Below are 19,346 nucleotides of genomic sequence, written 5' to 3'. Positions count from 1 at the left end.
GATTTTTCCAGGGAGGAGCAAAGGGGGGTATACTGAAAGAAAATTTTGTCGGAGAATAGCAGAAACCATGTTACTTTGATGTAAAATCATTAATTTTTCGAAGTTGGGGAGGGGCAATTGGCTCTTCTAAATGCTTGCCTGGTATAGTAAATTAATAACGTAGACAACTGATCTTAACGTCAGGGTCGATTAAAAATTTTGAGAAGACCAGCAATTCATCCATTGCACCCTGAGTCATGTCTTATTTTTGAAAATCGTTGTTTCACGTCCATTTCTATACCAGAGAAATAATAATGTTTTGTTTTCTCGATTTAGGGAGAAGAAAAACGACACTGATATTTCAACTATAAAGATAGCTCTGCTTTTGAGCGTCTGTTACGCTGCTAATATAGGAGGAACCGGTACTCTCACCGGTACAGGGCCAAATCTAGTCTTTAAAGGATTAATGGAAGAGTATGTATACTTCAATTTTTGTAATATTTATCTTCGTGCGTCCAGTTTTATTCTTTGATTTCGAGAGAAAAATTAACAGCAGAAGTCGAGAAGTCTTCCATTGCAGTTAAAATATTCACTTTGAAGTAGTGATGTTGTCGAGGGGAGATGCAGGACGGCGGCGAATTACCTTTTTAATTTTAAACTTTCGTCCTCCTATTTTTTAAAAATTTCAACTCAGGTATCCCCTCCCCCCACTTTTTTATTTCATTAACTCTTGCTCGTATCTCTAAATGTCCCCCTTCCCCACGTTTGCACCCCTTCCCCCCCCCCCCCCCCCCCCCCCCCAAAGACTACACCACTGGTTTGATTATATCTGAATCAACATCTTAACGAGTTTGACATCTATAATTCTTTTCTGTTAACAGACATTTCTGTAAAGGATACAGATTCCTATCAGGCAATCCAAAAAGTAAGTTCTGTTAAGCAACACGAAAAATGGAAACAATCATTTAGTACTAACCTTAGTGAACTACAGGGCCGACGAAAGACCATGTCAGCTTAGTCGCAAACTAAGAGTCCGGGCCGGACTTGGAGTAGTATAAGGTTTACATGTTTTATAGTGGCAGGAGGGCCTGGAGACCAAATTAAAAAGGAACAGGTCTCGGCTCTTGGTGGCCCTAATGAAGTAATAAACTACAATGATCCTGCTATTTTTCAACAAAGGCACCACTCTTGTTTCGGTCGATTCTTGGTTGCGAAAACTTCAATTTGTCAGAAACAAACTGAAGGTTTTTTTTTTTTTTTTCGGACCCTTTCAAAGATGTTTAGATTTGAGGCCTCATTAATTAATTCGTTTTTTAATTAATTCGTTTTTCACTCATTTCAGACTTCATCCGGATAGTGACGAAATAAATTTCGCTACGTGGATGATGTATAACATTCCGGGAATGGTTCTCTGCGTTCTGATCGGATGGACGTATATTTGGCTGGTGTATATCCGGTTTTCGTAAGTTCACATTTTATTTGATATCACCGCGAAATTGCAACAATAAGTGGTCTAAATTTTCTTGTCATTTCAGAAAACAATCGCAGAATATTGCATCCAAAAGCAGTATAAAAGATATCATTTCGAAGCGCTATGCCGATTTAGGATCTTTGAGGTAAATTTCTTATTCTTTGACTCTTTTGTAAAACCACCTTTTTTCGGTATTTAATTGCCATAAAAAGAAGTATGTGAAGTGTGATAGAAAATTAATATAACGCCTAGAAAACGTAAAAGCAAGCACTAAATGAATTAATTTTGAGAGACGCGCACTTCACTGAAAAATATTTATGAACAAAACGTAAAACTGCTGTTAAAAAACTGGTTTTCATGCATGTATTTCAGAGACGAACAACATCGTCTTCGAAGAAGCATATGAAAACGAAATTAACTCACCTACAAACTTTAAAACACTTCTGTTTTATTGTTTATTTCTTTGTTGCCAGATTCTTTGGTACATGAGTCTGGTCATTACCGTCAAAACACAAATCTTCCGTGCTGAATCGATTGCTAGATGTTACGTCATCATCTTGAGGCGACTTTCTTTTCACTACGATTTATCTTAACCAGCTCGTTATTATGTGTTTTACCTCTTGAAACCAACTTGTCTGGTTCGGTATCAGCTTTATATTAGTACATGGCGATCATTCTAAAATATTTTCCTATTATTATTAAGTTATCGGCTGCTTTGAAAACAAAAAAGATAAAAAAAATAAAATTCGCTATCCAAATAGACTATAGAAGCCAGTGCAATCTCTGACCAATGGCTGCTGAAAGAGGTAAAAAAAAACCTGCAAAATCGTAGGATATGACCTGTCGAATAGGACATCTGCCTTGTCCGCGCAAAAGTGAAATGTTATACCTCTTTAGGGCTGTTCATGTATGATGTCCTTCCCACTTTCAACAAATTTGACCCCTCCCCTCTCCCTCTGTCACAAAGTGTCACACCTAAACCTACCCTCTCCTCTTTCCTTGTAGCGTGTCAAGCTAATTTTCATAAACATATTCTTATGCGTGATGTCACACTTCTTGCTGCCTCCTCCCTCACCCTTGTTGCAAACTGTCGCAATTTCACGACCCCCCCCCCCCTGCCTTATTTAAAGGTGACATCATTTGCAAACGCCACTTTTGGCTAACTTCTTAAATCACATCGAGGTGGCGTATTCAAACTCTAGAATGGGGTCGTTTCCAAAATTTTAAAAGTATTTTTTTCTGAGAGAGCATGCTTAAAAATATAGGATCTGACCATTTTTTAAATAATTTGTTCAAGTTTAATATTTTTAAAAAATTACTTAAATCTGTGAGTTTTCATTGTTTACGTTTTTGTCGTGTGACGTCACAAGTGATGAAATGCCATTCAGTATGGCCATTTTCACGGAGAAAAATATTTAATTCGCATCTTTACTCACGTGTATTGGCAACGATATGGTTGATAGCAAGCGTAGAGCGCAATATTTAATTCGCTTCTTGATTATCATAACGTGGAAACGTGGTAGAAAGATGCACCAAATTGCATCATTTGTGACGTCATAAAGACCACGCCTTTTTTTCAAAATCGGACATTTTAAAAAATTAGTTAAAAAATAACTGTTGGGAAAATGGATGTATTTTCTGGGTCTTTTTTCTTTTTACTCATTCCATCAATTTCAGTGACTAAAAGTACTACTTTTGACTGAAGGAAACAACCCCATTGTGAAGTATGGTTGAATTAAAACATGTTTTAACTCAATTTCCAGTTAATTTAATTTGCAGTCTCATCAGAATGAGTAACATTGCGCTAATCATATTTGGCTGAGAAATTTAAACCCCTTTCCGACCAACACCATACTAGAAACATGTTTTTAGTTTGATGTTGTTCTGACACTGTAAAGATATAATCGTTGAATTTGAGTAACTACCGTAATTTTTAATGTATTTGGATTTGTTTCCCACATTCCTTACTTTTTGAACTTTTCATTCAAGGTCGCATGAAGCACAGGTTCTGGTTTTGTTTGTTATTTTGGTTGTTTTGTGGATTTTCCGGGATCCGAAATTTATAACCGGCTGGGCAGGAGCCATGCGCTCCGACACGTAAGTAAAAATATAAAATAGCTTTTTATAATATCTCACATTATAGTTAGTTTAAAAAAAATGTTTTTCGGTATAAATTCAGACCATAGACGTAGTTTTAAATACATAAATTACATATTAACTACGTATAGTGATACTACATCTATGATTCAGATTGTGGATTCATATCATGCTTATTACTTTGTTTTTATTATTAGTTTCTCGAAAGTTTAAAATTTATATATGGCGCATGTTTTCAGTTCACTTTCTGCATTGCGTAGATATCACTTCTTAGATACATCGTTTTGTTGAAAATTACACTTATTTGACAGCTCATTTCGTCACATGGTGCATTTTGAGTGCATTTCATTACTGATTAGAAATTACTAATTAAATAAGGCCTGCCATTTAGAGTGGACCAGAAAAAGCAATAGCCTGACTTCATGTTGGCTTTGAAACACATAATCCATTTCTGTATTTTTGTACAAATTTTGTTATTTATTTTTAAATATGAAAAAAAGTGGATTTTACCTCACGCAAACCGATAAGAACTGATTACAAATCCTCTTATCTCTATATAGATAAAATTTTAATTTCATTTATTTATTTGATTCAACCTAAAAGAGAAACAACAAGCAGTGTATGTGCGTAGTATTTATGAACGCCGAATTTGGTAATTATTTTGTTATCCGTTTTAAAAGGCTTTTCACTTTTTGTTTCAAATTAATGGGGAGGCTCTTCAAAGATGCTATTTTGAGAAAGACACACTTGACCGTTACTAGTTGGAAGCCCATAACAAGTCATTTGCTCTAGTATTCGCAGATGATTTGTCAACTAAATCAAATTATCAAAATGATCAGTCAAACAAAACGTAAGTGTTGATCAGAAGGATTAATGCACTCGTCATTGATTGAAATGTTCTATTGATCATATGAACACAAGAAATAATTTATTATCTTCCAAGCTTTTTACATTGGTCGTACATGTCGGCAATGAGTTTGTTGGGCAAACTTTCAGGCCAACGGAAATATTTCTCCTCCTAAATGATGTATTTACTACACTTAGATGATGATAAAATGCATTATATATATTTCCTTCTTTAAAGATTTTGTTTTCTGTTTTATTCATGATTCTTTCGGTAACTGCAGTAAGATTACATCAAACTGAAAAATCATCAATTGCAGTCATTTATGTGGTAGACCAAACTGCCATTTTACCTATCGATTAACATCCTAATATTGAAAGAAAAGATTGAAACCATTTGAGAACTGTGCCAAAAAGGATTCCACTTTTCCCACTTGGGGAAATCTCACCTCAGTTATTACTCCGATTTCTGTAATTAGCCAGTGCATTTTAAATGATTACTAATGTGTTTCTTTTGCTCGCGAGTACAGCAAAATTGGTGACTCCGTTCCTGCCATCGGGATTGCCTTTCTCATGTTCCTCCTCCCGTCGAACATCCGGGACTGGAGCAGTCGTCCGATTCTGGAATGGAAAACAGCTCAGGCGAAGCTTCCGTGGGGAGTGATTATTCTAGCTGGTGGAGGATTCGCCCTGGCTGATGCTGCACAAGTAAGCAATACCGATACATACAGTATAATAATATGACGCACGTGCTGTGACTAGCATATGGTTGGCATTTTTCTTTAACGTGGGAGCTTTTCGGCATCCGTCCTTGCCAACGCACGAGAACTGATGGACGTTCATCAAGGGACACTTGGTAGACGTCCACCCTTTTCTCCAACAGAAGGATAACCAGTTTAACCATCGAGAGATGGTTGGCACTACCAGTCCTCTCTTACTCCGCAATTGAGACACGAGGCTGAAGGGGAGAGAAGTTTTCTCCAGAAATTATCCAATGGCAGATACACAGGAGTTCCGGACCCGTCACATCCGAGTATTGTGGTGCACTAATCTGGAAATGAATAGGTGATTGTAGTTTCATTGGAACAAAATGCGTAAAAGTTATTCCAGTATTTTAAAAAATAAATAAATAACATGCAATATGTTGTGCATTTATGTTATAGCCACTTTTACCTATAGTGACAGATGTTGTTCGGACGACAGGGGTTGTTATAACGAACGTCGACTGTATTAATAGTGCTCAAGAATAAAAAATATTTCCTCTATCTATCATGTAATTTACAATATCGATAATTTTGAAGTGCATACACTGTTAAAACTACAGGTTGCGTTTGGCACCTTTCAGGGGTAAACGCTTGTTGACCAGCGGCACCCTTAGCAAGGGTGAAAAACTGGCTCCCTTCACCCAACGTGCACCGTAGGTGAAAGATGATACCCTAGGTGAGAAAAATGGCACCTTTATTGCTTCCTATAGAGATCCCCCCCCCCCCCCGTGTTGTGTCCGTTTTTGAATACAATTGTGTTTTATTTATTTTGATTTACATATACGAAGGCATTTGATCACATTTCAACTTTCGAACATAGTTTAGAAGTGTTCATGACTTTAATTTGTCTGTTCGTGCACTAACTTTCTTATATTTACACTTGGATTGCTCAATAATCAATATGTTGTTGACAACTTTTACTGCATGATCCGTACTGAAAATGAACAGGGAAGATATTTATCAATCATTTGCCGAAACAACCAGAAATATTAGGTAACATTAGATTAGAATCATGGAAAAATAAAAGCGTTTCATAAACACGTAAAATTTTAATCGAGCGTAACATATCAATACTTATTATAAGATTCGATATTTGAGTATCCTTATGCGTACAAGATAAATACTAATTTAAAAGCACTTCTTTCCAATGTCAAGTTTTCTGTCAGATTAAAAATAAAAACGAGTCGATAACTACATTCGCGTCATGCAATAACGCCTAAGAAAGATACGTTAACCAAAACACGATGTGAAACTCATGAGTCAAACACTGAGTGAGAGATTTCTTTTCAGGCGGGTTTTTTTTCCCTCCGCCTTTGCTGCTCTATTCGTTTCCACTACATAGTCATTTCATTGAGAAAAAATAGATATTGGTTAATAGGCTGGTCACGTCGATGCATTTTTGTTCCGGAATTAGCTATTCAATTATCAGCTGATTTAAACGTTTTTATTTTTAATGTTGTTGTTGTTCAAGATAGTACTGATAGATAGTTTTAGGTAATAGTTTTGCAGGATATAAATAGCAAGATATTAAATACTTAATAAGGTAAACGGAACAATAAGCAGTTGTCAACATACTTTAAACACTTTAAATATGTTCGAAAGCTCTAAGAGCTACAATATGATCAAATGCCTTTAATTACGCGAGATTTTGAAGATTAATCCACGAAATTTTCAGTTTTGTACTTCATTCAATGTGAAAGTAAATTTCGTTGCTACTTCCTTCGTTCGCCATTCAAACTGAAGTTGTCGTTGGACGATAAGTCAGAGCGCATGCGCAATGAGTCGCTCTCTTATTGAATCACTTTTGTTAACGTCGTTCACCCACCGAGGAACCCAAAAACACCTTGACGACACTTCCTAGCCTCCGTTGCACCTTGAGGCACCGTTTTTTCGTCCTAGGGTGAAATTCTTTACCCCTGTGACACTCCTGGTTTTAACAGTGTATTATTGACACTTACTATGCGTTGTTTCCACTTTAGAATTTAATTTTTTCCCATTTTGAATTTAAAATTTAATTTTTTCCCATTTTGAATTTAAAATTTAATTTTTTTCCATTTTGAACTAAAAATTTAACATTTTTCCTCGCACAATTTGGACAATAAAACTTCATGTATTGATTATCACTTTAAAAAAAAAATCTGCGTCACGGGACGCTCGGCAGAAGTGATAATTTTCATAGGATTAAATTATTATCATTATTTAATCCTATGAAAGTAACAATTGGCTTATGGTACCTATAATAAGCATAGGAAATTTTTGCATTGCATGTTATCTAAAAATCTTGCAAAGACTTTCAAGTACAGTTCCGTGACATGCAAAATTAACATTAAAATTTCCGGTTAAAATTAAAGGAATTGTATAATAATTTTCATTAACTAAAGCAGAACCTTCTTGTTTATAATTTAAAAACTGTTCATGAATAAATTGAATAATACTTAAAATACTTTTGTTTGGAGGTATATAGATGTTGGCAATAATAATTTATTGCTTTGCTTCATTGAGACATTCCACTATACACCTTTCACCAATATCGTTTTATGTAACCAAATTAAAGCTTGTAGCATTATTAACATGTAATCCTATATTTGGAGTGACAATAGTACTTATGCAATCAAGATCATTCTGATAAACTGCTACGCCTCCTACTCTTATATTTTGACGCTTTAACTGCACAATACTTTTAAAAGATGGAATAGTTTTAGTATAATCATTTTCAATCCAGACTTCCATTTGAATAGCCTTGAAATAATGATTTGTAAATAAATATTGAACGTTTGAATACGTAAGAAAGAGAGAAAGGTGCTTGCTGGTTAGATTTTTATTTAAAAAAATTTTGAAAAAAGAAAAAGAAAAAAAAAAAGAACTGACTTCAAAATTGCTCTAAATGAAAAATAATTTTATTTTTTGATCACCATTCAAACTACTTTTAAACCTAAGTTTTGATGTCAGGGCAAGAACAATAGATTAAATGACGCGTCGTTTCTGTATTTCGTTTACCAGAAAAAACACTCAAACTTACGAAACATTTTAGATTTTACTCAGTGATGAACAAATTAAATGTTTATTTATTATTTTTGTTTTCTCGGCCGTCCCCAACCCCCGCGTTGCGGAATCTGCAGGGATGAAGTTCGTTTAAAATATCTACACCTTATCACAATTCAAAACCCTAAATGAAGCGAGATATTTTTAGAAAAACTAATCGCAAAAATGTTTTCGTTTTGAAAATAAATTTAAAGATTAAATGCTGTTTTGTATATATATATTGTTAACAATGTTATTGGTATTACATTGTATTATTAAACTCACCTTTCGTTAGGAGATTGCGTTATGTTGCGACGATCATCCATCTTCTGCCATTTTCATTACTTTTTCTACTTTCACTTAACGCTTACGGCTGATCTAAAGAGTAAAGAAACAAAATTTCCCCGGCCATGCGCGCTTCTGTCGTATGAGCGAAAGAAAGGAATGCCAGACGAGAGTTGCGCCGTTACGCGCGTTATGTCACAAATTGATTTACACTCCCATAAGAAGTTACCACTTCAAATATAAGAACTGATACCGTAATCCATGACCATTTCATTTCAGCATCCAACACTATCCATTTTATTATCTATATACCGTATGAGCTCAAATTAACCTGTTTTTTGTACATATTCATAGTAATTCTCTTAGATTATGAAGAACTACTTACAACACATTTCCTTAATAATTCACTTAACACACTTAAAGTATAGTGATATTCTGAAATGTATTATTATCACGAAAGAAATTCTAAAATTTACGTTTAATTTCGGTGTAAAGTTGTCGTTCCTCTGAATAAAGCTATCTACAGGGTGTCCAGCAAAGGACTCCTTGGTTTCAAAATTAAATATCTCTAAAACGAAGGACGATAGTGGAGTAAAATAAACGGTATGTTTATTGTGAAACCCATAAACTCATATACAGGAACTTTTTAATTAGTTTTAAAAATTGCCAACAGGTGGCGCTTCACCCTGTAATTGCAATAGAAGTCTCCATTTAGCCTCTCAGATATGCTTACATATGCACTAAAAATTATCGTCCAACCTCTTCGCAGCACTATTTATGGAGACTATTGCTATAACAGCGTGCTGAGCCACCTGTTGGCAATTTTTTAAACTAATTTCCAAATTCCTGTGTATGATTTTTATGGGTTTCACAATAAACATACCGTTTATTTTATTCCAATATCGTCCTTTGTTTTTGAGATATTTAATTTTTAAACCAGGGAGTCCTTTGCTGGACACCCTGTACTTTCCACTTCATAAGCTTGATGGTGATTCTTTTATTTAACACGCACAAGCAAAGGATTAATGCAAAACATCTTCCTCTTTCACACGCATTGCAGATGATCCAAAACGGAAATGAGATGCCTTGCAAAATGCAGATGATGAAATAGCGCTGTGCTTTAAATTTCTTGCCGAGTCTTTAAATTTGGCGATTTTTCTTGTGATTTCGGAAAACTTTAAGACCCCATATCTCGAAAACGAGGGAGCGAGGGCACACAGTTCATAAGTCAAAAAAAAGTCTATGCTCTTTCGAATGCGATCATTTTGAACTTTTTTCATGATTACTGAAGTCGTGTAGTTCCCTGGTAAGTAGCTAAGATAGATTAAATTTCTGTATTCATTTAGAAATCAGGTCTTTCGCAACTTCTTGGAGAAAAGCTGTCGTCCTTGGCTGTTCTGTCTCCAGGAGCGATAGCAGCGATCGTCTGTTTCATGACGGCTATGATGACAGAAATAGTTACGAACACGACATCCGCCACCATTCTTCTTCCAGTTTTTAGCCAAATGGTGAGTCTCACTCTGAACCACAGAGATTACATCTCAATGAAATTTCGTTTCTTAGTTTTATAGCAAAACTGTACCATAGCAACTAGTTCGTCGTTTATTTAGCCCTCATTTGCTGCCAAAATGCGAAAACTAGTGGATTCTTTCACACAAATTAAACGAGTGAAATTGATATTTTTAGACATAAAATGTTCATGTTCAGTCAAAGCACTATGTAGTGGAACCTATAAATTTTTTTTTTGAAATCGATAATAACAGTTACTATAGTCACTGGTAAATCGGGGGGCACAGTTAAAAAAAGGTTGGGGTGCTGAAAGGGCCCCCAAGAACCATTGGCACAGGGGGCGCCCTTAGAAATTTGATTTTTCTTTGTTTTTAGTACTTTTTTTCTTTGCAAAAATGTAAAAAAAAATTTTTTCTCCTGCCATTAATGAATAGGTTATTAAAAATGTCAAATTTTAATAACTCTAAATCTGTACTAAAATCGGTTTCCATGGGGAAAATATCTGAGCCCTTCCTTAGAATTTTGCATGTAGGCGCTCATGCCAAGAACTATTCCTTTAAAAAAAATTGCCAATCCTAGCATGTCTTAGTATATTGTTCTCCTTGAGTGTATTTTCAAGGGAGGCCTATCCTGCCTGACCTTTCTAGAAAATAAATGCGCTCTTATCCCCTAGATAAATGTGCCCTTCTTTGTATTTATATGAAAACAGTCTTTCTTTCTTGGATTGTAAAGAAGATCGTGAAAATTGTTGAAAATTGCGTTTTCAAAAGTTCAATTTCAGAAAATTTCCGGGAGTAACCACGATTTCCAATATTCCTTGGAGATAACCTAAATACTAAATGTGACTTGAATTTAGAAAAAAAATTGGGAGGGAACATTCTCTAAAATTCCCCAAAAAATGCAATTTTTGACTTCAATTTTGAAAATATCTCCTCATCCAGTATCCCCCCCCCCCTCTCCCCGAACCAAAATTTTCCCCCACCTCGGAAAAATGGAATTTTCGGCGGTGATTTAAAGCACCGTTTTGTATGTTAACAATGAGAAATATGAGTAAGGGAATAAGGGGAGAAATATATGTAGGAATATGAAGGATGGAGGAGGAACCCCGAAAAAGTCATTCGCGACGGGCCCCAAAATTTCTGTGAAAGCTCCTGCTCATGATCCCACATGGGTACCATAACAATGGGTTCAGACTAAAAAAAAAAAGGACTGCAATAAAAAAAAAGAAAAATGATTCAAAATTGTTTTTGTATTCCTATTGACAAAAATGAGGTGATCATTCAAAACAATGTATTTTTATTTTTATTTTTTTTGCAAAGAGTACGATTTCATAATGTAAAACTAAAATTTATTTGCAGGCTATTTCTATTGGAGTAAATCCATTGTTTTTGATGCTACCAGTCACTGTTGTTTGTTCATACGCTTTCATGCTTCCTGTTGCAACTCCTCCCAATGCCATTGCATTCGAAAGTGGTAATATGAAGACTGTCGACATGGTGAGTATTAGAGGTGACATCGGTGGCAAAACATCGATGGTATTGATACATCGACCAAAAAACATCCGATGTTTCCTAAATTCTGATTCCTGATCTTTTTATTAATGTATAACATATATTTTTGAATTTTCTACAACAATTTAAGCAATACAAAAGAATACGTCCTAGACGAATATATTGAAAATACTGAACCTCAAATCATGAATATAATTTAATAAGAATAATTTCGCAACATCTTGGTATTATAGTAGGTCAAAAATTGATAATATAAGGCAATCACTGATTAATACAAACTAGTTATAGTGATAAGGAAATATTTTCAAACAGAATGAAACTAAAAGTAAATTTACATCAAAAAAGAATTAAGAAAAAATGTATCATAGCACTTAAGTCAGTTAAATGCTGAGAAAAGGTTGTACCAATTATTTTTTAAAAAAATTTCTAACAATTATTTTTAAGAGCAAGAAATATGCGTTGTACTGTTAGTTAATAATTAAACACAAATTGTAAGTAATAGAGGGACGACTTGTTGGTGGAAATCGATAAGTAACCCCAAATATTGGCGATGACAGTTAGGAGAAAAAGAAGTTTGTTTACTTTGTCCCCCAGAAGAGCCTTTCTCTTTTCGCAGACTATCCCACCAGTAAGAAAAATATCTCTTTCCGATGGAACAGAAGTTGCCATCACTATCCAATACTTTAAAGCAACTCTTATCAACTCTGAATTTTTAAAGTTATAATTTTCACCGTATAGGATTTTCTTTAGTTTAAGAAGTGGAGCCTTGAAACAGACTGCAAGTTCTGCACCAGACTACCAGTGTCATTTTCTTCTAATAGCTTTGACCACTTCCTCACTCTCTAGTTAATCTTCTACTATCTTATAGTGATATTCCCAAAAATCATCCTCTACACAGAAAAATTAATCTTATAAAATGGGTGCAAAAAAATGATTTTTTTTTTTTTTTTGGCAACTTTACAAGTAAAGTTAATTACCTAGCAAGAAAATTAGAACACATTTTATCATAATTTTCAATTAATATGCAAAAACATCAACATCGAAACCAAAACATTGATAGTCCTAAAACATTAAAAGTAAAACTTCGATGTTTCAACAAAAACATCGATGTTTTACTCCTGGGGGAGGGGGGGGGGGCTTGGAACGCATCCCTCGCGTAAGTCGGGACTCGACTGTATAACATATTCCCAGGGGAGAGTTTTGAACTTCATGCTTTTGCCTAATGTCTTTGAAGATGGTCTTAAATTACGTTTTTAGGACTTCAATTCCGAAAAAATTTCGGGGGAACATCAATGAAGATCCCCTAACATTGCGTGTTTGAAGATTCATTATCGAAAAGTTGAGAGACAGCTCCCGACGCCATCTCTTCCCTTAATGCTATCAAAGATAGTAAACAATCACTTTTTCAAGACTCTTAATTTCGAACAATTTCCGGTTGAAAGTTCCGAACCCCTTTCCTCCTTCCAACGTAATAAAAGATGGCCTACAATTGAAGGTAATTCAGGACTTTACCTTCGAAAAATTTCCGGAGAAGAGCACCCAAGTCCTTCTTTCCTCATCTTTCAAACATCATTCAAAGATCGATGAAAACTGCGTTTTTGGCACTTCTACATCGTAACGTTCCTGCGGAAAAGTTCTGAACTACATGTCTTGTGCTATGTCGTCAAAGATGTCTTCAATTGCGTTTTTAGGACTTCCAATTCTGAAATTTTTTTCGGGGGAAAGCCCCCGAAATCCCTTGACTTTAGCATCATTATAGATTTCTAAAATTGCTTTTCTGCAGCTCTTATATCAAAACGCAATCCAGAACCGGATCTAAGGGGGGGGGGCAAGCCGGGGGTTTTGCAGCGGGCGGCAACTTCAGGGGGGCGGCAAATTCGAGTGATGCCTCCAACAAAAAAAAGAGGTTTTTTTTCAAAGAAATTCTAGAAAGTACTCCATGTGCTACATATTAAAAATATGAATATAGAAAAAAAAAGAAAAGAAAGTAATGCAAAAGTAAACAAAGAAAATTTAACTTTACAGATACGATGAAAATTGTGTAGGTGGAATTTCTTGCGTTCTCGTTTATTTTGCTGACAGTTGAAATTGACGTATAATAGAGTCATTTATAAAAACAGCTGCATATTTTACAAAAGAAGTCAATAAAACGGGACAGCGAGTAGCAAGCGACTCTCTATTAAAGTACACAAGCGTTTTTAGGGGTCACGGAGGAGATTAGTAAGCACTTTTGGTGGGAGTGAACTGAAACATATGCATTAACCATTCAGTAAAGTTAAATAAAAATCTACAAAATATTGTTTCCTCGTTGATCAATTGACTTCTAATGTAAGCATCGTGCTACTACTTATGGCGGCATATTTTAGGAGGCCCCCCCCCCCTCTTTTCTTTTCACAATCTGAAATACTTCAGATTTGTGCACTTCGAGTTGAAATTTTGAAACCCCCAATCGCTTATTTCATTAATATCACAATAAATCACCTAAAACTGTTTTTCGAATAACAATCTTGAAAAATTTCCCCTGCCACCCACTCCCCCTGGACATCACTGAATATAACGTGCAGTTGTGTTTGTTTGTACTAAATTCAAGTAATATGACTCCCTGCTAAACCAGAAGCTCTTTCTTCTCTCTCTCTACATATTGAAACATGCGTTTGAAACAATTAAGGGGTTGAAAAATGCGTACCTCCCCCCCCCCCTCTGCCCAGTTTTTTGACCTAGCGACGGAACTGTGCATCCCTTCAAATGCTATGGAGTAACCCCCAAGAAAGAGTCTCCAGAATAAGATAAAATCCTTGTAGAATTAACTCCCCTGAAAATTTCAACAATTTCATGGCTGTGCCATGAACCCCCCGAAGGCACCCTTTTGAAATCTAGCATTTCCTTTCAGTAACTACTTGTATTCCTTATTCAATATATGCTGTGATTTTGAGGGTGACATTTCCCTTGCAGCGAAAAAGCAATTACGGTATATCTCCGTTTTAACAAAAAATAAATAATTCATAATAAAATTTTTAGTAAAAATTAATTTTTAATCAAACTATATCGCACTTTACAGTTTATTAAAAATTGGAAAATGCAACTTGATAGAAAAATTTAAAGCTAGATGGATGTGTGCGCTGGGGGAGGGGTGCGGCATTTTGAAGTTTTGCCCCACCTCGGAAAATTCGTAGATCCGGCACTGACGCAACTGGAGAGATTTTCTTAATCTCATCCTTTTCCTTCAAGCCACCAAAGATGGCAAACACTTGTATTTTTGAAAATATATCCTAAAATTTCCAAACTTTTTCGGAGAGGATCCTTCAAACTTCTCTTCCTCCTACTAACCACCAAAGAGCGTTTAAAAATGCATTCCGAACAAATATTTTTGGGTGAATGCCCACCAGTGGCGTAGCTAGACCCGACTTTCGGGGGGGGGGGGGGTACTTCTTTTATATATATATATATATATATATATATATATATATATATATATATATATATATATAATTGCTTGGAATTTTTTCCTTTTCTTCTTTTTTTTTTCTTTCTCTTCTCTCTTCTTTTTCTCTTTTTTTTTGAGACTAACTTTTGGGGGGGGGTTGTCCCCCCCCCCGCCTTAGCTACGCCCCTGATGCCCACTAAACACTCTTACACTTATGCACAAATATTAAACTTTTTAAAATTTTATTTTCATTATTCCCTTCAACCTCCATATATTGCATTAGTCATTCGTCCATCCCAAAAGGGTCGTCTGGATCAACTACTGCCTACCCTCTATACAAAACAATATTACTTTTCATTTAATATGAGATTTCTGTATAGATAATTTTTCTTTTCCTTTTAGGCTAAACCTGGACTAGTAATGAATCTAGTATGCTGTGCAGTTCAACTTTTCATGCTTAACACACTTGGAGTGGCCATGTTTAACCTCAATGAGTTTCCAAATTGGGCAAATAACAGTCAAATTTCAATGGACAGTGATTTAATTTCTAAATACAATAACACTTTCACAAATATGACTTCTCAAAGTACGAATATTTCATGATGCAATGAAGAAATAGTTGATTATTATATCAAAATAAACTCACCACCAAACAGTTGTCAACGACCTTGAGAGTCGCGGATCTGAACAAAATTCTAGTTATGTTGACCAATCTGAAGAAGAGATGAACCCAGGTAAAGCGGTTTCCCAGCATAGGCCCTAGTTCGGCTGCCCAAGTTTCCACTTTGGCTCAAGAAATACAATGTTGTTTTCGTTGGAACTTGAAGCTTTGGCAAAATTTCTGCTATCACAACACATTTGGCGTCTTTTGTCAATACAATCAAGGCTAACTTGATAATGCTGATCGAGTTTAGCTTTGGTACAACAAAGGGGAGAGAATTTCTTCTATATTGTGAATATACTCAATAAGTACATACTGAAATGCAATAGCAAGAAAAGGGTAAAAACAGGTTAAGTTCAAAGGAAACATATTTCTAGTGCTTTTGGCATTTCTAGGAGACATAGCAACTTTGGACCTCTATTGCAGCCAAATTAGGACTTATGCAGTCAAACCGCTTCACCAAGATTCAAAACTATAACAAACTGACCTAAATCCAGAATTTTTTTCCAGATCCGTGACCCTCGAGGCCATTCCATTTGGTAGTCAGTGAGAAATAAAGCGTCTGTTTTATCTATAAAGAATACCATTTTTCTACAGTTTGATATATCATACACTCAAATATACCCCACCAACATAATTTTTTTTTTTTTTGCAAGTGTTAATTTAGTAATGTATATGCAGTTTTGTAACAATGCAGTCCAAGCTCGCTATCATGTCCCCTTTGGGGCTGTCAACAAAGTGTCATCATAGCCGAAGCAACGTCAAAACCGGAATAGTTTAAAAATTCATAAACATCAATTTATAACGAAATTAGATTTTTTGAAGAAATTAACAATTTGACATTTTTAATTTGATTTAACTAATGCAGTTTTGAATTATTGATGGTGTAACGTACCAGACCATAAATAATAAAAATAAACTTTTATTTGTCTGAAGCAATTTCATACAGCTATGTACAATTAATTTACAAAGATTGTAAATGCAGAAACATTATCATGCAGGGACTTGGTTGGTTTAGAGGGCGCTAGAGTTGCTGGGGAGTGTTTTTGCTGCTCCTGAGATAAGTGATTTTTTACTGTAATTGTTTATTTTACTACTTTAGTTTCAGTATTTTTATTGTATTTTATCATATAATTAAGTATTCTTGTGCTTTTAAGTCTTATTTTTGATTTACTTGCTTTCTTAAAGTGTTTTTCTATTCTGTGTAGCTAAGCCTAAATTGTGCTGATTTCTTGTTGTTAAGCCTGAGTGCTCTGTTTAGGGTGTAACGTGTTTATTTTAATTTACTGCTTGTCTTAGGATTTAGTAATATTTGTATCTTTTACTTCCAATGCTTTCTAATTCCAATAATTAGCATTATTTCTCCAATTTTGTATTTTTGTATTGACTTTTTAAGTGTACCATTTTGAGCTAGAATGGGAGTTATATGCATAATGAAGGAGGTTAAAAGCGGTAAAGGGGACAAGTGCATTTCTTGTGACCTAAGTCAGATGTTCTGCTTGTTTAAGGGGAAGGATGAGTCTGAGAAGGATTTCATTTGCACAATTGTGTTGTTGAGAGTTAGGATGCTTACTTTGGAGGGTGAGTTAGCATTAGGCTGTAGGCGTGTAGATGGGGTAAACACTCCAGAGGGAAAGGGGGAAGTTAGCAAAAAGGAGGTTGGCATTAGCTGTGTGTTAGATAGTGGGAATATTCCAGAATTAAAGGAGGAAGTTAGTAAAAAGGATGTGGGCATTAGCTGTGTGTTAGATAGTGGGAAAATTCCAGAGGTAAAGGGGAAAGTTATTGCTGAGGCGACTGACTGGGAAACAAAGGGTATAATTTTGGGAGATTCAATGGTGCGTGAGGTGGGAAACTCAATAGGCAGAGTTAGACGTAAGGTGGCTAGATGTTTGCCAAGGGCACGGGTGAGAGATGTAAATAGGGTTGCTGAAAAGAAGGGGGTATTTAATAAAGAGGATGTAGTTACTTTGTGGGTGGGAACTAACGATGTAGGCCACAGTAACAAGGATGAGTTTACAAAGGAATGGGATTCCCTGTTGGACAAAGCAACCAACTGTTCGGCAAATGTCCAAGTGGTTGGTTTGCTTCCCAGGTATGGAGTGCATAGAAGTTGGTTAAACCAACGGGCTAGGTGTATGGACCTGGTGCTCAAGGAAATTTGCGTTAAGCGTAGTATCAGGTTTATTGATGTGTGGAGTAAATGTAAATGAGATTGGATTGCTAGGGATGGCCTGCATCTGAGCTCTACAGGGGTCAAAATGGTTAGTGGTTTGGTTTTAGAGGCTTCAGAATCAAAAAACTAAGTTGGAATGGGGGGCATAGTTTAAGATGCAGAATTCGAAAGGGTACTAACTATTGGGATTTTAGTAGAAACGGAAATAGGGTGGCTAATAAGAGAAAAGATTTTAACAGTTGGGATTCAAACAATCGTGCAGCATTAAATAAAAGTAAGATAGGCTTACTTAAGGTTTTTTATACAAATGCTCGTAGTATTAGGAACAAGATGGAAGAATTGAAAAGCATAATTATAGACGAGAGGTTGGATATTTATTATTGGAGTTACCGAGACATGGGCTGCCGAAAGTGATGATGATTTATTATCTATTGCTGGGTACAATTTGTTTAGACAAGATAGAGTAGGTAAAAGAGGTGGTGGGGTTTTATTTTATGTCAGAGACACTTTAATTTGCAATGAATTGGTAATTAATGATAAACCTAATGAGATTGATATGATTTGGCTGGAGTTGATTAGTAATGAGGGCAAAAAACTACGTTTAGGGAATATTTATAGGCCACCCAACTTAAGTCAGGGTCAAGACGAACAGATGTTTAGTATTATTAGTGACATTTCTAGCAAGGGGTCAGTCATCATAATGGGAGATTTTAATTTTCCAGGAATTGATTGGAATAATTTTTACCATAGTAATAGCAGAGAAGAGGAATTTTTGAAAGTAATCGGTGACTGTTTCTTAGGTCAAATTGTAACTCAGGGTACTCGACAGGACGCAATTTTGGATATAGTTTTCTGCGACATGGAAGGATCTGTTCAGGGGTTATGTGTAGGGGAACACATTGGAGATAGTGACCACAACAGTATTAGGTTTGGGATTAAATTTGATATGCACAAAGTAGAGAATTTTAGGTTTGTGCCCAATTTCAGAAATACCGACTTTGTGGCACTTCGGCAGAGTTTGAAAGCAGTTTTTTCTTCTGAATTGGACAATAGCGATGTGAATCTTCAGTGGGCAGAGTTTAAGGATAATCTAGCGAATACGGTCAGTGATCATGTTCCTTTTAGGAGAAAGGGTGTCAACACTAAAATTTGGCCAATGTGGTTCTCCAGGGAAACTAAAGACGCTCTAAATTACAAGCAAGCTGCTTTTCATAGGTTTAGAGAAACAGGTCACAGTGCAGATAGGCTCCAATATTGTAAGACAAGGTGTAAATTTAAGTATTTGGTACGGATTCAGAAAAGAGAGTTGGAGCAAAGACTGGCAGATAACATAAACAGGAATCCAAAGAGGTTTTTTTTGCATACGCTAATTCGGGGAAAGTTCGAAATAGTCATATTGGGCCACTGGTTGATTGATGAGCACGGAATTTTAATTCAGGACGATAGTGATATTGCTAATGTTCTTAATAACTTTTTTTCGAGTGTTTTTAACGATAACTGTATCTCAACAGTTGACACCAACAAGACACAAGCTATAGTACAACTTGAGGACTTTGTATTTTCCAGGGATGACGTTTTAATTCATTTGAAAAAAATTAAAGAGAC

General features: G+C 35.6%; 1 protein-coding gene across 1 annotated transcript in view; it reads left to right on the top strand.

The window, feature by feature from the left end:
• The window catches only part of LOC129217346 (Na(+)/citrate cotransporter-like), a 54,469-nt gene extending 38,351 nt beyond the window's left edge, over nt 1–16,118 (top strand). Inside the window, exons 6-13 of the mRNA XM_054851633.1 lie at nt 316–453; nt 1,322–1,441; nt 1,515–1,595; nt 3,440–3,547; nt 4,921–5,098; nt 9,807–9,968; nt 11,328–11,465; nt 15,307–16,118. Coding sequence (XP_054707608.1) covers nt 316–453; nt 1,322–1,441; nt 1,515–1,595; nt 3,440–3,547; nt 4,921–5,098; nt 9,807–9,968; nt 11,328–11,465; nt 15,307–15,507 — 1,126 coding nt within the window. The 3' untranslated portion in view covers nt 15,508–16,118. The remainder of the gene's footprint in view (nt 1–315; nt 454–1,321; nt 1,442–1,514; nt 1,596–3,439; nt 3,548–4,920; nt 5,099–9,806; nt 9,969–11,327; nt 11,466–15,306) is intronic.
• The last annotated feature ends 3,228 nt before the right edge of the window (nt 16,119–19,346 follow it).

This window comes from Uloborus diversus, chromosome 1 (assembly GCF_026930045.1).
Source record: "Uloborus diversus isolate 005 chromosome 1, Udiv.v.3.1, whole genome shotgun sequence".
NCBI classification, from domain to species: domain Eukaryota; kingdom Metazoa; phylum Arthropoda; class Arachnida; order Araneae; family Uloboridae; genus Uloborus; species Uloborus diversus.
This window is presented reverse-complemented; position numbering and strand designations above follow the sequence as displayed.